The 27,405-nt window shown below is 44.8% G+C and overlaps 1 protein-coding gene across 1 annotated transcript in view; it reads left to right on the top strand.

Annotated features, from left to right (window-relative positions):
* Positions 1 to 27,405, top strand: part of LOC143958869 (coagulation factor XIII B chain-like) — a 143,881-nt gene that overhangs the window by 23,651 nt on the left and 92,825 nt on the right. Inside the window, 1 exon segment of the mRNA XM_077467851.1 lies at positions 23,161 to 23,340. Within this exon segment, the coding sequence (XP_077323977.1) occupies positions 23,161 to 23,340 (180 nt within the window).

Raw genomic sequence — 27,405 nt, 5'->3', positions numbered from 1 at the left:
TATAATTTTGAGTAGGATCCATTAAATCTGGTAAGCCCCCATTTTATGTGGTGGAGGGTTCACGCGGTGATTGTGTGATTATCCTTTGGAGAAGGTGTAGGACTGTTTTTCACTTCATCGTGTCACACACAGTAACCTTGGAAAATCTGGAGAACTCTTCATCTGTTTTCATGCTGTTTTTCCACTTTTGTGGACACATTTTTTTTTTTTTTTCATATTTATTTACTTGGACATTCTAGCTTTACATATACAGTAATTGAGTGTTTATATATTTCTTTTTTATGTGTTTTGTGCACAGTCTAACACATGTATTGATTACATTGGTCACATTGTAATGTGGTAAAAACAAATAAGCGCTACACGTTTTTCACAAAAATTTATTATGTCACATTTGTACACCTAGATGTTGTGTTAGCTGCTGTTTGTATACTGGTTACACATTCGAATAGCGCAGTGTTTTTGGTTCTTTTTGAAACTTGTTTATTAGGTTGTTTTTCACATTGCTGCAATTCTTTTGCTTTATTTTCACATAGAAGCACTTCTTTTTCTCATCATTTAATGGATATCTTTGAATATCGGGCTTCACATAAGGTTAACACTGATGGTGTGTTTGTAGCCACGGGCAGTAATACAGAGATTGGAGGGATGTTTATGAGGCTAAAAAACATCATGACATCAGAGCTCCACCTACAGTGGGATCTAGCGTTCCTGCAACAATATATTGCGGAACACATGGTCCCCAGAAGCCTGAGATGGGACATTTACCCTCAACAAGGCGAGCAAGACCTTGAGTCTTGGTTCAAGTATTTTAATGAAGCTGGAATTAACCTTCTAGGCTTCTTGACTACCAGAAAGAACAATAGGTTGGGACTTTTAGATAAAGAAATTAAGGAACTTAGAGATAAACTTGGAGGTTTTAAAAATACCCCAGAATATAATTCTCTTTCAGCTAACTTATTAAATCATTTAGAGAAGGAAGACAGGGAACAGAAGTACAAAAAACAGAAAAAATATTCTAGAGACATTAACGACTATAAGACAGGAAATGTGTTCAGTTGGCAAAAATCATTACAAACCACATCTACGATGGACACACAACCCCCAAGTGGACCTCAAGATGTCGGTTCCACTATGAGGCCTGTGGAAGTCAGACCCCCTATGCCCCATGGTGATGTTGTACAGAGATACCCTGATGAGGGCCTACCACCCTCTCAGTACACAGTACAACATTTTTACCCCCATACTCCTAATAAGCCACAGAGGGGGAGGGGTAATCATCGGGGTAAGAGAGGTGGAAGAGGGTCCAATCGAGGACGTCCTTTCAACCGCGATGATTACCAGCTTAGAGATTATAATGAGACATCATATTACTCTCCGTCACCTAGACGTGCACCCCCGAATTCGCACTATGTGGGGTCTCAAAATCATAATGTAGCTCCAGTTTCTACATACAACAGGTTTTCTCCACTAAGGGATCAGAGAGACAATGAAATTAGAAACAATGCCTATACACCATCTACATACAATCCACCCAATAGTAATTTTAGAAATCAGGATTTTTGCGAGGATCCATATACCAAAAAAAGAGGCCAGGATCCAAGAGAGGGTGCAGAGGGGGGAAACGACTACAGCGGAGGAAAAAGAAGGCGAGTTTGATAGGAAAGGGTGTTTTTAATCTAAGTAAAAAAACCTTTTCCCAAGCAGAGTTATCTGTATTGGATAAGGGATTAAAATATGCACCCCCCAAAAGTCTTAATAAATTTAACACCTTCATAGATGTACACAAATTTATTAGGAAAATTAATGTTCAAAGATATTTGACAACTAATCCGTTTAGAACAGGATATACAGCAGCCACGTTTGGCACTGTACATTCAGGGTTATCTAACCCGTCTTTATTTGCACCCCCTGTACCTACAGCTCCGGCGGTAAAGATTTTTAAGGATCTTGTACTTGGTGACCTAGAGAAACTTCCTATTAAGCATGTGAATAGGTCCACCCTCTCACAGGCCGGTTTTAACTCTTTGTGTGAACAAAAGGAGGTCGTCGTGCGTCCTGCTGACAAAGGGGGTGGGATTGTTATCCTGGACAAGGAACAGTATAAAGCCGAAATGTGCAGGATACTAGAAGAACCGGGGACATATAAATTACTCCCTAACAATCCCACAAATCTTTACAAAAGACAACTTAAGAGCCTTGTCGAGAAAGGATACGACTCGAAAATTCTGAATAAGAAAGAAAAATCATTTTTGATCCCTATTGCTCCAAGAATTCCCACTATATATTATCTACCAAAGATTCATAAAGATGCGATTAACCCTCCCGGCAGGCCTATAGTGAGTGGTATCAATTCTATCACCTCACGTATAGGTCGATATATAGATTTCTACCTGCAACCTTTAGTGAAAAAAACTCCTTCGTATCTTAAGGATACAGGAGCGACAATTAGGAGACTGGCAAATATAACTCCCCAGGATGAATGCATTATTGCCACAGCAGATGTGGCTTCTCTATATACTTGCATTCCACATAGAAGGGGTATAGAAGCTGTCCGCTATTTTTTGGATCAAGAAGATTCTCTAGCGCCTTTCCAACGCGACTATCTCATTGAACTGCTTGAGTTTGCAACCGAGCATAATTATTTTTGGTTTAATGGGAATTACTATTCACAGCAGAGAGGTGTAGCAATGGGGGCCAAATTTGCCCCCAGTCTTGCCAATTTATTTATGGCAAAGTGGGAGGAGGATGTCGTCTATGCCCATCATAACCCCTCGTTGGCTTTATGGGCAAGATATATAGACGACATCCTCCTCCTATGGAATGGCACACCCGAATCGCTAAGAGAATTTTTTGGTACTTTGAACCACAATGATAGGGGTATCTCATTATCGCTAGAAATGAGCACCTCTAAGATTAACTTCTTGGATCTAGAAATTGAAATATTAAATAATAAATTCGTGTTCAAAACACATTTCAAAGAAACTGATCGGAACAGCTTCATTCCCCTAGATAGCTGCCACCACAGAGCGTGGCTTAATTCTGTTCCACGGAGCCAGTTTCTACGTCTCCGGAGGAATTGTACAGATCTAGAGACATTCAAAATACAAGCCAAAAATCTTAGGCAGAAATTTGAAGATAAGGGGTACGATAGAGCTATTTTGGATAGGGAAATATGCAAGGTTGCGGAAACCAATAGAGAGGACCTCATTGTTGAGAAAACACAAAATGCACCTGATGATACTTACAGATGGTCTATGATAACAACGTTTTCATCACAGCATAGACAGATCAAGTCTATTATAAACAAACATTGGAGTATACTAAAAAACGATTCCGTGTTGGGCCCCAAGCTACCCGAACAAGCTAAGATACTTTTCAGGGGGGTTCCTTCCCTACAGAAGAGTATAGCCCCCAATATCTTAGATCCACCCAATCGTCCATCCTTTTTCCACAATATGACGGGTTTCTACCCCTGTAAAAAGTGCAGTGTATGTAGATACAATACCTTAGGGAGACGTAAGGCCACTGAATTTACCTCTACAATCACTAATAAGACACATAGTATCAAGCCTTTTTGCACTTGTGACACCAAGTATGTGGTATATCTAATCACCTGCCCATGTGGCAAGCAATATGTAGGGAGGACGATTAGGACATTTGCAATCAGGGTAGGCGAACATATATCCCTTATCAAGAGTAAAGATTCAAAACACACTGTCCCTAGACATTATAAGCAGTGTCACAATAGTGACCCTACAGGAACAGAGTTTTTGATCATTGATAGGTATACGCCACCCTGGAGGGGGGTGCCATGACCAGGGGTGTATCCAAGTTAGAGACGTATTGGATATACACTATCAAGTCTTACTCCCCGTTTGGTCTAAACGTGGAGTGGGACATCAATGCATTCATCGATAATGGTTGATGTAGGGTGTTGGGTCCCACTCCCCGTTTGGTTCGGACTTGGTGTGTAATATAGATGCATTTATCGATGATAGATGAGGTCTGTCCATCTCTCTTACCTATATATTTTTACTTTATTCCACTTATCCCCTCCTTTTTTGGGTATATATGGTAGAAATATGTGGGGAAAATGTACTTTTTGTGTACTTGTAGATGGTTAAAGGCGACTCGGGTTTGGTCCACCTAATGTGTCGACACATATTACTTCCGGTCTCCTTTTGATTGGGCCATTATATTAATAGAGCGCTACATCTGAGTATATATATATATATATATACCTTAAAACTCATGACTACATTTGATTTTTATAAGTTTTTATATTTTTATACTTTCAATTTTTAAAAATTAGAATAAAAATTCCCTTTTTATGCGTAAGCCATCGTCCATGTAAGAGTGTTACGATGTAATAATCGCCTATTTGAGTGGATCTGGTCACATTTTTCCATTCAATTTTCAGTTAACACCCTTAGGTAGATTTTAACTACCTTTTTTTTGGGTAAAATTTCTGGAAATAATATCCTTTCGAAATTTGCCTTCTCTATTTATTTTTCCTGTGAAATGTGGCTACACAAGCTAATATGCGATTATAGGCACTGCGTTCCTATTTTGATGCAGCGTCCGAATGTTTAATGTTGTCTATATTTTTTACTTCTTTACTTATTTTTTACCAATGCTTTTTCTACTAGATATATCCCTCAGCTGAGAGTATATATTCTATATTTTCCTTATCTAATATATAAAAAAGATTCGTTCTTGTACCGATCTGTACATTACCCTAGAGATGGCGTTCTTTTATACGTCTATTTTTTGAGTACGGGGACACGGAAGTGACGTTATGGCGCCGGGATGTGGATAAAGTTGGTGCGTTCCAGGCTGACCACTCCCGTTCGTGAGATACGCGGGGGGTCACGTTTATTTTACTTTTACTTCCGCTAAGGTTAAAAGATCGGCTGAACTTTTCAATGTTTATGCCTGCGTTCTATTTGGACGTTATTGGCATTAGGACGTTCGTTTAAATATACGGAAGTCATTCGTCTAATATATATAAGAGTATGGGATCTAACAGCTATTTGACTAGAACCTTCACATTACTAAAAAGAGGCGTGGAACGCACGCCGGCGGCCATGTTGGATACCGGAAGTGATGGGTGGTGACACTGATGGAGGAAATCTTGTCCTGATTGGGGGTCTAGCTATATAAACTGGAGGGCTGCCTTGAAGTTGTACCCCAGATGATGTCTGCTTAAGACGAAACGCGTCGGGACTTCACTGCAGCCTGAGATTTTACTGAAAAAGCGCTTATGTTCTTTGTACACGTGAGTTTGATAATTTTTAATTAAATTATTTGAAACGAAAAACGGAGTTACACTATTTTGGTCCCTGCTCTCTTCCTTTATATCTATCCCACTACCTATGATGATCTATGTGGATGGAGACATACCGCAGAGAAAATAGCTACACTTGAAAGCCTTCCAGAAAAAGACAACACTCCAAAAATAGCCTATGTATACCTACAAGCACATATGATCCTCCAAATATAATTTTGAGTAGGATCCATTAAATCTGGTAAGCCCCCATTTTATGTGGTGGAGGGTTCACGCGGTGATTGTGTGATTATCCTTTGGAGAAGGTGTAGGACTGTTTTTCACTTCATCGTGTCACACACAGTAACCTTGGAAAATCTGGAGAACTCTTCATCTGTTTTCATGCTGTTTTTCCACTTTTGTGGACACATTTTTTTTTTTTTTTTTCATATTTATTTACTTGGACATTCTAGCTTTACATATACAGTAATTGAGTGTTTATATATTTCTTTTTTATGTGTTTTGTGCACAGTCTAACACATGTATTGATTACATTGGTCACATTGTAATGTGGTAAAAACAAATAAGCGCTACACGTTTTTCACAAAAAAGGAGGTAATTCTTCCCAATGACCACAAGTGTAAGGACCATTCTTCCCAATGACCACAAGTGTAAGGATCATTCTTCCCAATGACCACAAGTGTAAAGACCATTCTTCCCAATGACTACAAGTATAAGGACCATTCTTCCCAATGACCACAAGTGTAAGGATCATTCTTCCCAATGACCACAAGTGTAAAGACCATTCTTCCCAATGACTACAAGTATAAGGACCATTCTTCTCAATGACCACAAGTGTAAGGACCATTCTTCCCAATGACTACAAGTATAAGGACCATTCTTCTCAATGACCATCACACTAATGTATCTATTTCAAGGGCTCCTCTGTGTTGAAAAGGTTGAGAAAGGCTGATATATACAATCAGACCAATAAATAGGGTGGGAGGATGGGAGCTCCTTCTTCCTCCAGGGACCTGTGACTGAACTTCTTGCCCCAGGCTCCTCCTACCACCCCCCCCCCCCCCCCCCCCCCGGGAAAGGACTCACTAAGGCCACCCCCTACCCTGGGCAAACTACACTCCCACAAAATTAACCCCTATCCTTGCTGCTTTGCCCTGCTACCCTGTCATGCCAGCCCTGTGCCTAAGCCTGCGTCTTGCTGCGGGCTTCTTTTTATGCACCAGCAAGCATAAAGACTTAAAGTGGTTCAATATTCTAAAGTTTTTTTTTAACTTAAAGTGATTGTAAAGGCAGAAGGTTTTTTATCGTAATGCATTCTATGTGTAGCACCGACCCCCGAAGAAGCGAAGTGGTTTTGCTGGGTTTACTGTTTACCTTCTCCACCTCATTGTTCTTGTCTAGGGGTTCCTGAGGTTGATGGCCCAATAACTGCAGAGACCGACACTTGAATTCCTTTTTGGAATTATTATTTGCATAAAACGTTGAACAGAAACTCAGTCCCTCAGTTGGGAATAGAGGGTATGGGTAGGAAAGCTCAGGTACTTGTTTGGAAAACTGCTGACACTTAAAATGTCTCTCTCTAGATGATCCAGGGAATAGCCACTCGCAACTGGATACTTCAACTGTCGGATAAATCCTGGATCCTAAATCATAGATTTAGCAGCCGACAAGTGATTCCAACTTGGCAAAGTCTCTGCCACAGACTTGGTTGTAAAACTTTAGATGAACACAGAAAGTCTCTCACAGGAACTTAGGTGTAACTGAAGGATGAAATTGGAACTTTCTTACAGTACCAGAATCTTACAGCCGGTCCGGCGATGCCATAAGAATGGGGATTTACTTGGTGTCCTTACAGCTCAGCTTCCAGGCTCTTACCGAGCGGCCAGCCTTGTGCATGGCCCTCTTCTGAAGAGTCCTCCCCTTTTCACAATTTAGTGAAATTAACCCCCAAGACCAAACTACAGTCTTAGGAAAAACAAAATTTACAAACATAGCACGTACTCTTCAGGAGAACCGGCGCTACATATGCATTAAAGGGGTTGTAAAGGTTCGTGTTGTTTCACCTTAATGCATCCTATGCATTAGGGTAAAAAAACACCTGGCAATGACGCCCCTCAGCCCCCCATTTACTTACCTGAGCCCGTTCACCTGCTGTGCGCGTCCCCCAGTGTCCTCTTCTCCACGGAGTCTGGCAGTTGATTGGACAGATTGATAGCAGCGCAGCCATTGGCTGCTGTCAATCGCATCCAATGATGCGGGGGGCAAGACCGAGTCAATCACTCTGGGGGTTATTTAGGAAAGGCAAATCCACTTTGCCCTACAAGTACACTTGGAAGTGCAGTCACTCTAAATCTAAGGAGTAGACCTGAAATGAGTGGAAGCTCTGCTGATTTTATCATCCAATCATGTGCAACCTAAAATGCTGTTTTTTTTTCCCTTTCATGTCCCCCTCGGATCTACAGCGACTTTACTTCCAAGTGCACTTGCAGTGCAAAGTGGATTTTCCTTTAGTAAACAACCCCCATTGTGTCTATGGACACACCATGTATGACAGGGAGCGAGCCCTCAAGCTAACCCCCTTGGGAGAGAGCTTCCCAGAGGGGGGTTAGCTATTGCGGGGAAGAGCCCAGACAGCCACCATGGAACCCCAGAACAGGAGGATCAGGGCCACTCTGTGCAAAACAAACTGCACAGTGGAGGTAAGTATAACATGTTTGTTATTTAAAAAAAAAAAAGAACCCATACAACCTCTTTAAGATAAATAGCCTTCTGTGAGCAGCCTCCCCCTCAGCCCTTCCTGATACTTACTTGAGCCTATCTATATCCAGCAATGTTGCAGGAGAGACTCAGCTGCCCGGGACTCTCCTCATTGGCTGAGACAGCAGTCATTGCCATTGCCATGGTCTGTGAAAACTAGGTACCTGCTCGCCCCCCCCCCCCCCCAAAAAGAAATGACTTGCCAAATGTGGCATGTCAGGGGGTCACCAGTACTTAAAGAGGAAGTTTCTCTTTTGGGTAGAACTCTGCTTTAACCACTTGCTGACTGATGCATGCCGATATACGTCGGCACAATGGCAGCAGTGGGAAAATGGGCTTACCTGTACATCCCCTTTAATTGTCGTGCACCTGCTGAGTACAGCGTGACCATGCCCACGGGACCAGCAGACTCGATGTCCGCCAGTCTCCCGGCGATCCACAGAGCCGCAGAACAGGGAGGTGCCTATGTAAACAAGGCATTTCCCCCCTTCTGCCTTGTGACATGACAGAGATCACTGCTCCGTCATGTCAGTGGTAGCCCCCCCCCCCCCCCCCCCACAGTTAGAATCATTCCCTAAGACACACTTAACCCTTTTAGCACCCCTTAGTGTTTAACCCCTTCCCTGCCAGTGTCATTTACACAGTAATCAGTGCATTTTTATATCACTGATCGCTGTATAAATGGCAATTTTGCCAAAATAGTGTCAAAAGTGTCCGATGTGTCCGCCATAACCAAAGCCCACCAACAGGGCTGATAAAAAAAATGCAATAAATATTAAAAAAATACATTGTAAAAAACATTCTAAAAAATTAAACTGTAAAGATAAATCTAAAATAAAAAACTACTAACACCCACTACCCCTGCCCTACCAACACTGCCCACTGCCCCAACCCCGTCCTCCCAAAAACCATTGTGAAAAAAAAAAAATTAAATTGTAAAAAAATCAATGCGTAAAAATAAAAAACTACTGACATCATCCACTGCCCTATTGACATCGTCCACTGCCACAGACCACCTACCCCTTCCCCAGAAGCACTGTGAAAAAAATATAAAAAAAAATGATTTAAAAAATAAATAAACATAATTGTAAAAAATAATAGATAAAATAATAAAAACAAATATATGATCAGGAGCCTGTCCTGCCAGCTCCTAATCATATCCGGAGAACAAGAGCTGTCTGTAAGTCCTTGTACACACGGTCCGACATTCCAACAACAAAATCCGTCAGATTTTTTCAGATGGATTTTGTCCGAAACTGGTGTAGCATACACACGGTCAGACAAAGTTGTCGGAAAATCTGATTGTTAGGATCGTGATGACGCTCGTTTGTTGCGACGGGACTATGTTGCGGCTAGTAGCCAATAGCTTTGGTCTTGTAATTTGATCTGAGCATGCGTGGCACTTTGTCCGCTCGGAATTCTCTACAAACGAACGGACAAAGTCCGATTGGATCATGTTGTCGGAAAATTTAATATCCAGCTCTCAAACTTTGTTGGTCGGACATTCCGACGGAAAAAGTCAGATGGAGCCCACACACGGTTGGATTATTCAACAACACGGTCCGATCGGACCTTTTCCGTTGGAATTTCCAACCGTGTGTACATGGGCTTACAGCTTGGCTGCTGCGCTGGGAGCATGCACTGAGCACTGAAATCTTGGCTGTCTTTGTATGCATATGTGTGGCATGTAGGCATCAAAGCCCACCCATGTGCATTACATAGTCACCAAAAAAAGAACCTAGGTATAGTCACTGTATACAGAGTACACATGTCACAATTCTTGTACCCCAAAAATACCATAGGAAGCCAAGTCTAAGCAGTGCTTTCAAAGCAAATCCTGTGGAAGAGCAGCTAGTAGTCACTGCTGGTACAGGTGATCTTTGAGATTGTAAGCATTACAGCAATGGTGGAAGAGAGAACGGAGGTAATTCAGAATAATCCCCAGCTTTCTGTTCTGATTATTCTGCTGAGTGCCCCAGTTGTGGAGGAGAGGTCCTCCGAGTGAGCTGTTTGCTGAGGAGAGGGGGCTACAGGTAAAGCTACTTCCATAGGAATGGTGCACCCATGTAAAGCCCATACCTCCACCTCTGATGTGGAATGGTGTTGAGAAGGTTCTGTACCTGAGCCACCAGGAGAGGTCCACTGTCGCTTGTCAACACAGAAGCCAGCAGAGAAAGTCTTCCACTACTCATTCCCTCTGTGGCTCCCACTGATGATCTGCTACTGCAGAGTAAAGCAGAGGAAGTGAGTATCGGAAGACTTCCTCTGCTGGCTTTTGTGTTTATAAGTGGCATTGGGAAGTGTCACATCGGTACGCTAAGTACAGGACCAGGGCCGGATTAACATAGGGGCTATTGGAGCTGCAGCTCCAGGCCCCTTTCTCAAGATAGGCCCATTTGCCCAAAAACATAAAAAAAAAAAAAAAAAGATCGACTTCGAGGATTGTAGCTCGGCGACCAGGAGTCACAGAGACCCCAAATTTGGGAGGTAGGTAGCTAAATACCCACTCCAACACTGGGGCTGCTATCATCTATGGTTCAGGAGATACAGGGCTGCTTGCACAGCCTGCCAGAAGCTGCATATAGAGCGGCAGTATAAATACAAGCTGGAACACTCTGCAGCAGACGGAGAGGATGAGCTCACAGAGCTTATAATAATTATTTGTATATTACTTATGATAATTAACCCCTTGCCACCCAGGCCCATTCTGAGACTTCTCTCCTACATGTAAAAATCATCATTTTTTAATGCTAGAAAATGACTCAGAACCCCCAAGCATTATATATTGTTTTAGCAGAGACCCTATGGAATAAAATGGTGGTCTTCACAACTTTTTATGTTACATGACATTTGCGCAGCAATTTTTCAAACTTTTTATGTTGGAAAGAAACTGTTTCATTCATAAAAAAAACACTAAAGTTAGCACAATTTTTTGTTGTGTACTAAGCAATGCTTTACATTTTTTTACAGGTTTCATGTTTAGAGTTACAGAGGAGGTCTAGTGCTAGAATTATTGCTCTCGCTCTAACAATCATAGCGTATGTAACCTGTGTGTATCTGGCTCTGATACTAACCAGTGCCTACCCAGGGACTGACTAGTATCTCTCCCCAGCCTGTCCCCACACACCCTCTCACCTGCTGACCTGTGAATGGGACAATCACTCCCGCAGGGTTATTGTGTTCTGCCAGTCAATACAATGATTAGTGCTGCTAACTATAGCTGACAGCACTGATTGTTTTGGGGAAAACCTGACAGGCTGGTTGTACTCAAGTCGGTTAATAGGTTGACTTGTGTAAAACCAGCTAGCCCATACATAGATCGACTATGGCTGGTCTCTGCTTCATTGGTGTAATTTTAATCCATGTCTGGCCCGCTTAAACACTACACAGCCCCTAAACATCCTTCCACAAACCTTTACATTTTTCCTTCCCAGATTACTTCATCCTCCTCTCCTATACATAGTGCCCACTGTCATACTCTCCACACTTCTCTCCTATACATAGTGCCCACTGTCATACCCTCTACACTCCTCTCCTATACATAGTGCCCACTGTTATACCTCCAACACTTCTCTCCTATACATAAAGCCCGCTCTCATATCCTACACACTCCTCTCCTGTACATAGTGCCTGCTTTCATACACTTCTCTCCTGTACATAGTGCCCACTGTCGTACCCTCCACACTCCTCTCCTATACATAGTGCCCACCATCATACCCTCCACACTTCTCTCCTGTACATACTACTCACTTTCATACCCTCCACACTCCTCTCCTATACATAGTGCCCACTGTCATACCTCCAACACTTCTCTCCTATACATAGTCCCCACTGTCATACCCTTCACACTCCTCTCCTGTACATACTACTCACTGTCATACCCTCCACACTCTTCTCCTATACATAGTGCCCACTGTCATACCTCCAACACTTCTCTCCTGTACATACTACTCACTGTCATACTCTCCAAACTCCTCTCCTATACATAGTGCCCACTGTCATACCTCCAACACTGCTCTCCTGTACATACTACTCACTGTCATACCCTCCACACTCCTCTCCTATACATAGTGCCCAATGTCATACCCTCTACACTCCTCTGCTGGGCATACCGCCCACTGTCATACCCCTCACACTCCTCTCCTGTACATAGTGCCTTCTGCCATACCCTCCACACTCCTCTCCTGTACATAGTGCCCACTGTTAGACCCTCCACATTCCTCTCCCTCACCTGCACATACTTCCCACTTTTATACCACCCATACTCCTCCCCTATGCCTCTTACCCACAAAAACTGTTCTTTAAAATTATTATGCTGAATATCCTCAATGTTACCAGCTCTAGAATGGACACTTTTGTCAGTTCAACTAAAGGAAATCTCACAGTCCTCATATTTGTTCTTCCCCATTATTAGTACTTATTTCATTTTGTAATGACTATTGTGATATATAGAGGAACACGGGGGTGTCAGCTACTCTAAATATAGCACTTGTAGAAAAAGTGTCCCTGAAATTATTTTTAAAATGTTGACAACTATGCACTTAGGCACTGCCCAAGGGCGACAGAGTAAGTAGGGGCCCCATGAGAGGCTCCTGTGATATTAAAGCAGTAGTAAACTTTTCTAAAATTACAACTTTTTAGAGGCCCTGGGGTAGGTTATGCCATAATGTACAAGTATGCACAGCATATTAGCACATTAGGGTACACTTACCTGTCAGACTGAGCCCTCCAGTGCTGTGCTGTGATCATTCCGGCGGGGCCCGGGCACTTCCATCTTCACCCGGTCTTCCTTCTGGGTTCTGTGCCTTCCGTCACTTGCCTTGGCCAGGCTGCCCTGATGTCATTCCCACACATGCTCATGTGCATCCTCTCTCTACCATCCCCCCCTTTCTCTCTCATCCTCCCTCCCTTACCCCTCACACCTCTTTCATCCCCTTTCTCTGTCTCTGTCTTTCTCTCTCTCTCATCCTCCCTCTCTCTCTTTAATTGAATTTGTTATAACAAAAAATAGTTTGCCTTTTTATTTATTTATTGTTTATAAAAGGCCCCACCAAAATCCCCAGCACCAGGCCCATGATGTTCTTAACCAGTTGCCGACCGCCGCACGCCGATGTACGTCGGTACAATGGCACGGGCAGGCATAAGGACATACATGTACGTCCCTTGCCTCCCGCGGGTCGGGGGCCCGATCGGGCCCCCGCCCGGTGCCTGCGGCGGTCGGTATTCGTACGGGAGCGATCCCGGACGAGGGGACGGCCATTCATTCATGGCCACCCCCTCGCGATCGCTCCCGACGAATAGAAATCCCCGGTGACATCACTTCCTCTCCTGTAATGTAAACACAGGAGAGGAAGTGATGTATTCTCTCCTCCGTGTCGGTATTTTTCGTTCCGACACGGAGGAGAGCGGATCAGTAAGTTGCACCAACACTCACACACACAGTAGAACATGCCAGGCACACTCACACCCCCCCTTTACCCCCCGATCACCCCCCCAATTACCCCTGCCCCCCAGTCACAGTGACACCAATGTCATTTTTTTTTTTTTTTTTTGCATTGGTGTCATTTGTGACTGTAATAACTGTTAGGGCAGTTAGAGTTAGCCCCCTTTAGTTCTAATGTACCCCCCTAACCCCCCCAATAAAGGTTTAACCCCGTGATCACCCCCTGTCGCCAGTGTCACTAAGGCTGGGTTCACATTGCAGCGGTTTATGAGAACGAATGTGATTCGCACCGCACTGCAGTGCAAATCACATCCGATCTCTGTGCGATTCGAGTTCAGCCATTCGCCGCACCCGCCGCACCCGCCACACCCGCCGCACCCGCCGCAAATTCGCACGGGACCCTTTTTTTGGCCCGCAGCAGAATCGGATCGCATGGGTGTTCACACCATGCGATCCGAGTTTGCAGATCGCACTGCGATATGCGAACTGATCTGGGGGTGTCAGTAACATTTCACTGACACTCCCAGCAGTTCGCATAGGGCAGTGTGAACTGCCGCCGGGAGGCATGCGATGCGGGAACCCGCCGCGGATTCGCGGCGTTTCCGCATCGCTCCAGTGTGAACCCAGCCTAATAAGCGATCATTTTTCTGATCGCCGTATTAGTGTCACAGGTGACGCTAGTTAGGCAGGTAGGTATTTAGGTTCGCCGCAGCTTTTTATAGCGCCAGGGACCCCCATATACTACCGCATAAAGCCCCCTGATTGCCCCCTAGTTAACCCTTTCACCAGTGATCACCATATAACTGTTACAGGTGACGCTGGTTGGTTAGTTATTTTTTTATAGTTTCAGGGCACCCGCCATTTATTACCTAATAAAGGTTTAACCCCCTGATCACCCGGCGGGTGTCATTTGTGACTAATAACTGTTAGGGCAGTTAGGGTTAGCCCCCTTTAGTTCTAAGGTACCCCCCTAACCCCCCCAATAAAGGTTTAACCCCGTGATCACCCCCCGTCGCCAGTGTCACTAAGGCTGGGTTCACATTGCAGCGGTTTATGAGAACGGATGTGATTCGCACCGCACTGCAGTGCAAATCACATCCGATCTCTGTGCGATTCGAGTTCAGCCATTCGCCGCACCCGCCGCAAATTCGCACGGGACCCTTTTTTTGGCCCGCAGCAGAATCGGATCGCATGGGTGTTCACACCATGCGATCCGAGTTTGCAGATCGCACTGCGATATGCGAACTGATCTGGGGGTGTCAGTAACATTTCACTGACACTCCCAGCAGTTCGCATAGGGCAGTGTGAACTGCCGCCGGGAGGCATGCGATGCGGGAACCCGCCGCGCATTCGTGGCGTTCCCACATCGCTCCAGTGTGAACCCAGCCTAATAAGCGATCGTTTTTCTGATCGCTGTATTAGTGTCACAGGTGACGCTAGTTAGGCAGGTAGGTATTTAGGTTCGCTGCAGCTTTTTATAGCGCCAGGGACCCCCATATACTACCGCATAAAGCCCCCTGATTGCCCCCTAGTTAACCCTTTCACCAGTGATCACCATATAACTGTTACAGGTGACGCTGGTTGGTTAGTTATTTTTTTATAGTTTCAGGGCACCCGCCATTTATTACCTAGTCTCACTAGTGTACCCCTAAATTTAGGGGTGTCTACTTTCCAAAATGGGGTCATTTGGGGGGGTTTGTGCCATCTTGGCATTTTATGGCCTTCAAAACTGTAACGCCCTTAGAAAGCCTGAAGGCGGTGCTTGGTTTTCGGGGCCCCGTACGCGGCTAGGCTCCCAAAAAGTCCCACATATGTGGTATCCCCGTACTCAGGAGAAGCAGCAGAATTTATTTTGGGGTGTCATTTCACATATGCCCATGGCATGCATGAGCAATATATCATTTAGTGACAACTTTGTGAAAAAAAAAAAAAAAAAAAAAAAGTTTGTAATTTTCCCGCAACTTGTGGCAAAATATAAAATATTCCATGAACTCAACATGCCTCTCAGCAAATAGCTTGGGGTGTCTACTTTCTAAAATGGGGTCATTTGTGGGGGTTTTGTGCCATCTTGGCATTTTATGGCCTTCAAAACTGTAATAGGTAGTGAGAAGTGAACTCAAAAATTTACGCCCTTAGAAAGCCTGAAGGCGGTGCTTGGTTTTCGGGGCCCCGTACGCGGCTAGGCTCCCAAAAAGTCCCACATATGTGGTATCCCCATACTCAGGAGAAGCAGCAGAATTTATTTTGGGGTGTCATTTCACATACGCCCATAGCATGTGTGAGCAATATATCATTTAGTGACAACTTTGTGTAAAAAAAAAAAAAAATTTTTTTTTTTGTCATTATTCAATCGCTTGAGGCAAAAAAATAAAATATTCAATGGGCTCAACATGCCTCTTATCAATTTCCTTAGGGGGTCTACTTTCCAAAATGGGGTCATTTGGGGGGGTTTTGTACTGCCCTGCCATTTTAGCACCTCAAGAAATGAGATAGGCAGTCGTAAACTAAAAGCTGCGTAAATTCCAGAAAACGTACCTTAGTTTGTAGATGTGACAACTTTTGCGCAAACCAATAAATATACAATTATTGACTTTTTTTTTACCAAAGACATGTGGCTGAATACATTTTGGCCTAAATGTATGACTAAAATTGAGTTTATTGGATTTTTCTAATAACAAAAAGTAGAAAATATCATTTTTTTTCAAAATTTGCGGTCTTTTTACGTTTATATCGCAAAAAATAAAAATCGCAGAGGCAATCAAATACCATCAAAAGAAAGCTCTATTTGTGGGAAGAAAAGGACGCAAATTTTGTTTGGGTACAACATTGCATGACCGCGCAATTACCAGTTAAAGCAGCGCAGTGCCAAAGTGTAAAAAGACCTCTGGTCATTTACCAGCAAAATGGTCCGGTCTGAAAGTGGTTAATCTGGCCCTGTACAGGACCAGTGCCGGGAGGCACCAGCACTAGTGATGGCCGAACGGTTCGCCCGGCGGTCGTTTCGCGGCGAATTTCCGACTTTCGCCGTCCGCGGGTTCGAACGCCTTTTTCCGTCGTTCGCCCCGGCGGACTTACGTGTTTAATGTATACAAGAACTTTAACCTTTCGTGACACGTTTATCATGTGTTACAGGACAACCAATTGAGACATGACAGCTCATGGACACTTGGACATTCCCCCTAACCTATAAATACACCCGATCCGGTGGCCATTTTACATTCTTTCTTCTGTCACTGTAGGGAAAGGATCCTGTGTGGAGTAGGGACAGAGAAAACGCTAGCTATTTGGTACACAAAAGTTCTTTTCAGGACTGGTATAGGTGTTAGGTCAGCAGCCTGAGTTTCTTTTGTCAGTTTAGATAAAGGGACAGAGCGCTGTATGCTGCTATTTTAGGGACAGCTCAGCCAGATTAGTCTTTCTTCATCATCATCATCATCATCATCATTAGCTGTTACTATCAGGTCCACAAAAGAGCTGTTCCAGCTAATCGTTCCAGCCTACTCTTTTTTGCCAATTTGTATAGGGACAGGCAGGAAGCAGTGTGTCAGGCAGTGAGGATAATTTTAAAGACTTGCTGTTACTATTAGTTCCACAAAGGTTCTTTTCAGGACTGGTATCAGTGGTACGGTAATAGGCTTGTACACGTATAATATTCTTTCTTCCAAATATAGAAAGAATATTATACTTGACTGCTGCCCTTCTGCTGCAGTCTGCTAATCATTCACAACTCACTTGTTCCACAAAAGTTCTTATAAGGACTGGTAACTTGGTCTGTCTAGGGTGCTACGGTACATAGGCTTGGGTGCGGTACAGTCTGCTGTTCTGTAAGGACCGCTATCGGTCCACAATAGATAGGGTTGCCGTGCACTACTGCTGACCGCTGCCCTATACTGCAGCAGTCCTTCAGCGGTATAGGGACTGACGCACAGTCTGCTAAACACTAATACACAACCTGCTTGGTCCACAAAAGTTCTTATAAGGACTGGTAACTTGGTATAGGGTGCTACGGTACATAGGCCTGAGTGCGTTACAGTCTGCTGTTCTGTAAGGACCGCTATCGGTCCACAATACATAGGGTTGACGTGCACTACTGCTGACCGCTGCCCTATACTGCAGCAGTCCTTCAGCGGTATAGGGACTGACGCACAGTCTGCTAAACACTAACACACAACCTGCTTGGTCCACAAAAGTTCTTATAAGGACTGGTAACTTGGTATAGGGTGCTACGGTACATAGGCCTGAGTGCAGTACAGTCTGCTGTTCTGTAAGGACTGCTATCGGTCCACAATACATAGGGTTGCCGTGCACTACTGCTGACCGCTGCCCTATACTGCAGCAGTCCTTCAGCGGTATAGGGACTGACGCACAGTCTGCTAAACACTAATACACAACCTGCTTGGTCCACAAAAGTTCTTATAAGGACTGGTAACTTGGTATAGGGTGCTACGGTACATAGGCCTGAGTGCGTTACAGTCTGCTGTTCTGTAAGGACCGCTATCGGTCCACAATACATAGGGTTGCCGTGCACTACTGCTGACCGCTGCCCTATACTGCAGCAGTCCTTCATTGGTATAGGGACTGACGTACAGTCTGCTAATCACTAACACACAACCTGCTTGGTCCACAAAAGTTCTTATAAGGACTGGTAACTTGGTATAGGGTGCTACGGTACATAGGCCTGAGTGCGTTACAGTCTGCTGTTCTGTAAGGACCGCTATCGGTCCACAATACATAGGGTTGCCGTGCACTACTGCTGACCGCTGCCCTATACTGCAGCAGTCCTTCATTGGTATAGGGACTGACGTACAGTCTGCTAATCACTAACACACAACCTGCTTGGTCCACAAAAGTTCTTATAAGGACTGGTAACTTGGTATAGGGTGCTACGGTACATAGGCCTGAGTGCGTTACAGTCTGCTGTTCTGTAAGGACCGCTATCGGTCCACAATACATAGGGTTGCCGTGCACTACTGCTGACCGCTGCCCTATACTGCAGCAGTCCTTCATTGGTATAGGGACTGACGTACAGTCTGCTAATCACTAACACACAACCTGCTTGGTCCACAAAAGTTCTTATAAGGACTGGTAACTTGGTATAGGGTGCTACGGTACATAGGCCTGAGTGCGTTACAGTCTGCTGTTCTGTAAGGACCGCTATCGGTCCACAATACATAGGGTTGCCGTGCACTACTGCTGACCGCTGCCCTATACTGCAGCAGTCCTTCATTGGTATAGGGACTGACGTACAGTCTGCTAATCACTAACACACAACCTGCTTGGTCCACAAAAGTTCTTATAAGGACTGGTAACTTGGTATAGGGTGCTACGGTACATAGGCCTGAGTGCGTTACAGTCTGCTGTTCTGTAAGGACCGCTATCGGTCCACAATACATAGGGTTGCCGTGCACTACTGCTGACCGCTGCCCTATACTGCAGCAGTCCTTCAGCGGTATAGGGACTGACGCACAGTCTGCTAAACACTAACACACAACCTGCTTGGTCCACAAAAGTTCTTATAAGGACTGGTAACTTGGTATAGGGTGCTACGGTACATAGGCCTGAGTGCGTTACAGTCTGCTGTTCTGTAAGGACCGCTATCGGTCCACAATACATAGGGTTGCCGTGCACTACTGCTGACCGCTGCCCTATACTGCAGCAGTCCTTCATTGGTATAGGGACTGACGTACAGTCTGCTAATCACTAACACACAACCTGCTTGGTCCACAAAAGTTCTTATAAGGACTGGTAACTTGGTATAGGGTGCTACGGTACATAGGCCTGAGTGCGTTACAGTCTGCTGTTCTGTAAGGACCGCTATCGGTCCACAATACATAGGGTTGCCGTGCACTACTGCTGACCGCTGCCCTATACTGCAGCAGTCCTTCATTGGTATAGGGACTGACGTACAGTCTGCTAATCACTAACACACAACCTGCTTGGTCCACAAAAGTTCTTATAAGGACTGGTAACTTGGTATAGGGTGCTACGGTACATAGGCCTGAGTGCGTTACAGTCTGCTGTTCTGTAAGGACCGCTATCGGTCCACAATACATAGGGTTGCCGTGCACTACTGCTGACCGCTGCCCTATACTGCAGCAGTCCTTCATTGGTATAGGGACTGACGTACAGTCTGCTAATCACTAACACACAACCTGCTTGGTCCACAAAAGTTCTTATAAGGACTGGTAACTTGGTATAGGGTGCTACGGTACATAGGCCTGAGTGCGTTACAGTCTGCTGTTCTGTAAGGACCGCTATCGGTCCACAATACATAGGGTTGCCGTGCACTACTGCTGACCGCTGCCCTATACTGCAGCAGTCCTTCATTGGTATAGGGACTGACGTACAGTCTGCTAATCACTAACACACAACCTGCTTGGTCCACAAAAGTTCTTATAAGGACTGGTAACTTGGTATAGGGTGCTACGGTACATAGGCCTGAGTGCGTTACAGTCTGCTGTTCTGTAAGGACCGCTATCGGTCCACAATACATAGGGTTGCCGTGCACTACTGCTGACCGCTGCCCTATACTGCAGCAGTCCTTCATTGGTATAGGGACTGACGTACAGTCTGCTAATCACTAACACACAACCTGCTTGGTCCACAAAAGTTCTTATAAGGACTGGTAACTTGGTATAGGGTGCTACGGTACATAGGCCTGAGTGCGTTACAGTCTGCTGTTCTGTAAGGACCGCTATCGGTCCACAATACATAGGGTTGCCGTGCACTACTGCTGACCGCTGCCCTATACTGCAGCAGTCCTTCATTGGTATAGGGACTGACGTACAGTCTGCTAATCACTAACACACAACCTGCTTGGTCCACAAAAGTTCTTATAAGGACTGGTAACTTGGTATAGGGTGCTACGGTACATAGGCCTGAGTGCGTTACAGTCTGCTGTTCTGTAAGGACCGCTATCGGTCCACAATACATAGGGTTGACGTGCACTACTGCTGACCGCTGCCCTATACTGCAGCAGTCCTTCATTGGTATAGGGACTGACGTACAGTCTGCTAATCACTAACACACAACCTGCTTGGTCCACAAAAGTTCTTATAAGGACTGGTAACTTGGTATAGGGTGCTACGGTACATAGGCCTGAGTGCAGTACAGTCTGCTGTTCTGTAAGGACCGCTATCGGTCCACAATACATAGGGTTGACGTGCACTACTGCTGACCGCTGCCCTATACTGCAGCAGTCCTTCAGCGGTATAGGGACTAAGAGTTTTGTCACAGGGTGATTTAAAAAATGACAGGCAGAGGAAGAGGCAGGCCCTTCCGCAGGGGTGGTAGGGGTAGGGCAGGAGCAACAGCCTTGAGCCAAAGTGGGAAGTTGCAGAAGGTGCGTTCAATTACTTTAAAGGACGCACCAGACTTGGTTGAGTGGCTCACTCAGCCTTATTCTTCTGCACCCTCCTCATCCTCTCGATCTGCACCCTCTTCTTCACTCTCTGCTATGTGCACCCCCAAAGACACTACCACCAACAACACCACCACCACCACATACCTTCCGCTTGAGTGCAAATGGGGGCCTTCATGCTCCAGTGTTTTAATAGGGACCCCCGTATAAAAAGCATGAGGGTCAAGGACCAGTACTGGGTGGCAACGTACTTAGATCCCCGGTACAAACACAAAATGGCGGAAATGTTACCGCCGTCGCAGAGGGCTGTCAGAATGCAGCACTTCCAGGCCTTGCTTCGAGAAATGCTGCATTCTGCTTTTGCGTGCGCTGGCAGAGGAGCAATTCCCACTCCCAGAGAAGGATTTGCGGGTACCAATCCAACAGCGCCTGCAAGAAGAGGCCGGTTTGAAGATGTGTTGGTGACTTCGGATATGAGGTCATTCTTTCAGCCGACCCATCGACAGGTGTCATCCGGATCCAGCATCAGGGAACGCCTAGACCGTCAGGTGTCCGACTACATTGGGTTAACGGCCGATGTGGACGCTCTGAGGAGTGATGAACCCCTAGACTACTGGGTGGGCAGGCTTGACCTCTGGCCAGAGCTTGCCCAATTTGCAATCGAACTGTTGGCTTGCCCCTCATCCAGTGTCCTGTCCGAAAGGACGTTCAGCGCAGCAGGGGGGATTGTGACCGATAAGCGTACTCGCCTAGCTCACGACAGTGTTAACTACCTCACATTTCTAAAAATGAATGAGGCATGGATCTCGGAGGAATTCAACACATGTGATCAGTAGACCATGTATATGTCTATAAACAATTTTTGGAATCAAGCACACAGACCTTCTTAATTCATTTGGCTCACTTCCCTGACCCAAAAAAGCACACCGTACTATATGCCCCTACCCTCCTCTTTGAAGAGGTTGAGCGGTGTCATATTTCTACTGGGGCTGCTTATTATGAGGGGTTCCCACCATCCCTGTGCTGTGCTGACTTCCTCCTGGGTGTTCTTATTATGAGGGGCTCCCACCATCCCTGTGCTGTGCTGACTTCCTCCTGGGGGTTCTTATTATGAGGGGCTCCCACCATCCCTGTGCTGTGCTGACTTCCTCCTGGGGGTTCTTATTATGAGGGGATCACACCATCCCTGTGCTGTGCTGACTTCCTCCTGGGGCTGCTTACGGTGCTGCTGTCAGCGCTGTATGTCACGGAGCTGCTGTCAGCGCTGTATGTCACGGAGCTGCTGTCAGCGCTGTATGTCACGGAGCTGCTGTCAGCGCTGTATGTCACGGTGCTGCTGTCAGCGCTGTATGTCACGGAGCTGCTGTCAGCGCTGTATGTCACGGAGCTGCTGTCAGTGCTGTATGTCACGGAGCTGCTGTCAGCGCTGTATGTCACGGAGCTGCTGTCAGCGCTGTATGTCACGGAGCTGCTGTCAGCGCTGTATGTCACGGTGCTGCTGTCAGCGCTGTATGTCACGGAGCTGCTGTCAGCGCTGTATGTCACGGAGCTGCTGTCAGTGCTGTATGTCACGGAGCTGCTGTCAGCGCTGTATGTCACGGAGCTGCTGTCAGCGCTGTATGTCACGGAGCTGCTGTCAGCGCTGTATGTCACGGTGCTGCTGTCAGCGCTGTATGTCACGGAGCTGCTGTCAGCGCTGTATGTCACGGAGCTGCTGTCAGCGCTGTATGTCACGGAGCTGCTGTCAGCGCTGTATGTCACGGAGCTGCTGTCAGCGCTGTATGTCACGGAGCTGCTGTCAGCGCTGTATGTCACGGTGCTGATGTCAGTGCTCTGTATTACGGTGCTGCTGTCAGTGCTCTGTATCTCCTGCACCCTCTTGTTTGCCTACCCTGGTCCCTGACCTTCCCTCTCCTCCATTGCCTTCATTAGCTCCATAGTCCTGAATTGTCAGAACAATTTCCCAAATAAAAAAAAAATGCTTGTAGTTATCGATCCCAAATTCACCTCATACATGTATTATGCTATTGTCCAGGTGGTGGGACTACGTGCTACCCCCTAATAATTACCCCGTGGCCGCAAATTCGACCTAAAGGTTTGCGAAATTCGCCTCCCATTGAAGTCAATGGAGCCCGCGGCGAACGGTCGTTTTCGCGAACGTTTGTGCCCGTTCGCGTTTCGCGTTCGCGAAACGTCCCGTCGGAAGTTCGTCCATCACTAACCAGCACATAGGACCAGCGTGTTGGGGCACAAAAAAGATCTGTCTGGAAAATGTGTATAAAGCTATATGAAACCTATTTGGTTCTTGTCCAGGTTATTGTCATTTACAAGAAACGGAAATGGCACTGAAAAATATCCGATATAGAGAAAGCACTGAGATTGAAAATGGACAAGCTATTGTATTCGAATGTACTGAGGGAATGGTGCCAGAAGAAAGCATGGAAGCCAAATGCCAGAACAGACACATAAAATACCCAAGATGCATTGCTCCACGTAAGTTTAAACATATTTTTATTTTTTTTTATTTTTTTATTTGATTTCTAATAATACTTTGCAGCATATAATAATACAGTTTAAGAATAGAAAAAATAATTATTATAGTTACTTTGTTACATAGTTGGCGAGGTTGATTAAAGACACCAGTCCATCCCGTTCAACCTGTGTTGTGTGAGTGTGAGTTTATGTGAATAGTAATTCCCATATCCCTGTACATTGCGATCGTTAAGGTGCCCATCTAATAGTTTTTTGAAAACCTCTTTGCTGATACCACTGCTTGTGGAAGGGAACTCCACATCCTTACCGCTCTGATAGTAAAGAACCCTCTGTAGGACCCCCTTCATGGTGGCCAAATTATAATTCCATCTAAAGGCATTTTTAATGACTAAAAGAACCTAATATGTTCCACGCCATTTCTTGGTAATCTTGTGTCTGATTGGGGTTTTGAGAATGAAATAAATGACTGGAATGATATTTGGGTCTAATTTTGCTCATATAATCAAGACATTGAATTTTCACGAAAGGAATAACTTTTTGAAAATCATATACTGTTTTAGGTAGAACTCCAACCAAAAACAACACAATCAAAATGAATAGCCTATTAACCACTTTAGCCCTGGAAGATTTTACCCCCTTCCTGACCAGAGCACTTTTTACAATTCAGTACTGCGTCGCTTTAACCGACAATTGCAATGCTGTACCCAAACAAAATTGACGTCCTTTTTTTCCCACAAATAGAACTTTCTCTTGGTAGTATTTAATCACCTCTGTGGTTTTTATTTTTTGCGCTAAAAAAACAAAAAAAGAGCGACAATTTTGAAAAAAAAAATACAATATTGTTTACTTTTTGCTATAATATATATCCCCAAAAATATTTTTATAAAACAAATTTCTTCATCAGTTTAGGCCAATATATATTCTTCTACATATTTGTGGTAAAAAAAAAAATCGCAATGAGTGTATATTGATTGGTTTGCACAAAGGTTATAGCATCTACAAACTATGGGAAAGATTTATGGCATTCGTAGCATTAAATTTTTTTTCACTAGTATTGTGATCTGCGATTTTTAGCGGTATTGCGACAGACAGATCGGACACTTTTGACACATTTTTGGGACCATTGACATTTATACAGTGATCAGTAGACATGTGCATTCGTTTTCATCTGAATACATTTTCGTCCGAATTTTGGGTATTTTTGTTATTGTTTTAACAAACGATAACGAACGTGCAGAGTCCGAAAACTGAAAGATCCAACATAAACAAATGCTTTATTTTCATTTTCATTTCAACAACAGTTCGATATAGATAGGAGATTCGACATGATGCTGACAATAGCGATCTGTGTCCATCAAACCTGTGGTCGAATGTGCCTAACCTTAGCTCTATTAGCCGCTTCCCGCCCGCCCTATAGCCGAATGACGGCCTTAGAGCGGGCGGCTTCCTTCGCCTGGCCGTCCCTGGACGGCCTGGCGTTTACTTCCGCAATGCGCGCCGCCGCGGGCGCGCATCGCGGAAGTTCTGTGTTTGCCGTGTCCCCCGGGGACAGGCAAACACAGATCGCTGTAAACGGCCAATCACAGCGGCCGTTTACAGCGTGATCGGCGTGTCCAATGGGAGATGATCTCATATGTAAACATATGAGATCATCTCTCAGCGCCGCTCTCCCTCCTCACACAGACAGCGTGTGAGAGGGAAGAGAAGAACGGCTGCAGCAGCCGTCAGTGTACAAAAGAAAAAAAAAAAAAAAGTGTAAAAAAAAGTTTAAAAAAAAGTGCCATCCTCCCCCAGAGCCATCCTCCCCCAGTGCCACCCCCCCCAGTGCCATGCCCCCCCCAGTGCCATCCTGCCCCAGTGCCATCTGCCCCAGTGCCATCCGCCCCAGTGCCATCCTGCCCCAGTGCCATCCTGCCCCAGTGCCATCCGCCCCAGTGCCATCCACCCCAGTGCAATCCACCCCACCCCAGTGCCACCTGCCCGCAGTGCTATCTGTCCCCAGTGCCACCTGTTGTCAGTGCCATTTGTCCCCAGTGCCATCTGTCATCAGTGCCACGTATAAGTGGCATCTGTCATCAGTGCCACGTGTTATTAGTGCCACATAGTGCCATCTGTCATCAGTGCCACGTATTAGTGCCATCTGTCATCAGTGCCACGTATCAGTGCCATTTGTCATCAGTGCCACCTGTCAGTGTCACGTGCCATCTGTTGTCAGTGTCACGTGTCATCAATGCCACTTATCAGTGCCATCTGTCATCAGTGTCACGCGTCATTGGTGCCACGTATTAGTGCCATCTGTCACCGGTGGCACGTATTAGTGCCACGTATCAGTGCCACGTGTCATCAGTGCCACGTATTAGTGCCACGTGTCATCAGTGCCACGTATTAGTGCCACGTGTCATCAGTGCCACGTATTAGTGTCATCTGTCATCAGTGCCACATATTAGTGCCATCTGTCATCAGTGCCACGTGTCATCAGTGCCACGTATAAGTGTCATCATTGCCACGTATCAGTGCCATCTGTCATCAGTGTCACGTGTCATTGTCCTGGTATTTCAAAAGTGTAATAAGTAGTCAACAAGTTAGATGTGTAATTTATGCTTCTAGAACACGTGATGGCGCTCCCTGCATGTTGGGCCTCTCTATGTGGCCAGGCTGTGAAAAAGTCCCACACATGTGGTATTGTAATACTCAGGAGGAGTAGCAGAATTTTTTGGGGGGTGTCATTTGTGGTATACACATGCCACGTGAGAGAAATAACCTATTACAATGACAATTTTGTGGAGAAGAATAAAAAAAATGAAAAATCTTAATTTTGCAAAGAATTGTGGGAAAAAAATGACAACATCAAAAAGCTCACCATGCCTCTTACTAAATACCTTGGAATGTCTACTTTCCAAAAAGGGGTCATTTGGGGGGTATTTGTACTTTCCTGACTTGTTCGGGTCACAAGAAGCGAGATAGGCCACCAGTACATCAGATGTGATCAATTTTGTGCGATTCGCACCACAGCTTGTAGACTCTCTAACTTTCACAAAGACCAAATAATATCCACTAATTTGGGTTATTTGTACCAAAGACATGTAGCAGTATAAATTGTGACCAAAATTTATGAAGAAAAATTAATAATTTGCATAATTCTGTCACAGAAACAAAGAAATATACGTTTTTTTTTCAAAATTTTCGGTCTTTTTTCATTTATAGCGCAAAAAATAAAAACCCCAGAGGTGATCAAATACCACCAAAAGAAAACTCTATTTGTGGGAAAAAAAGGACACAAAATTCATTTGGGTACAGTGTTGCATGACTGAGTAATTGTCATTCAAAGTGTGAGAGCACCGAAAGCTGAAAATTGGTCTGGTCAGGAAGGGTGTTTAAGTGCCCAGTAAGCAAGTGGTTAGTCCAAGATTATTCTACATAGAGAGAAAAGATTCGACATAGAGAGAAAAGATTTGACATAGAGAGAAAGATTCGACATAGAGAGAAAAGATTCGACATAGAGAGAAAAGATTCGACATAGAGAGAGAAAAGATTCGACATAGAGAGAGAAAAGATTCGACATAGAGAGAAAAGATTTGACATAGAGAGAAAAGATTTGACATAGAGAGACAAGATTCGACATAGAGAGAAAGATTCGACATAGATAGAAAAGATTCGACATTATAGAGACAATAGCAAAAAAGGTTGAATGTGCCTAACGTAATTATTCGATATAGAGAGAAAAGATTCAACGTGAAAATTTGCAGAAGCAGTCGCTGCGAGCGGACATTTATGGTGAAATGCTCCGCCCATAGGCTATAGAAGAATTCTAATGTTGGTTGACTAGTAATACTAATTAATAAATATAATTATTACTAGTGTCATCCAACACTAGAATTCTACTATAGCTTGTAGCCGGAACATCATTTAGCTGCTCCGTCGAATCTTTTTAGAACACTCGACAGGCACCATAAGCCTTCAATGACAGATTCGCCCTTAATTATTTCAGATTTTCGGACGAATGTATTTTTTAACGAAACAAAATAAATAATAAATAATTTCGGGAGTAACTAAATAAATGTATTT

The sequence above is a fragment of the Lithobates pipiens genome, unplaced genomic scaffold (assembly GCF_037356315.1).
Source record: "Lithobates pipiens isolate NorthernLeopardFrog02 unplaced genomic scaffold, aLitPip1_a1.2 Scaffold_62, whole genome shotgun sequence".
Lineage (NCBI taxonomy): Eukaryota > Metazoa > Chordata > Amphibia > Anura > Ranidae > Lithobates > Lithobates pipiens.
This window is presented reverse-complemented; position numbering and strand designations above follow the sequence as displayed.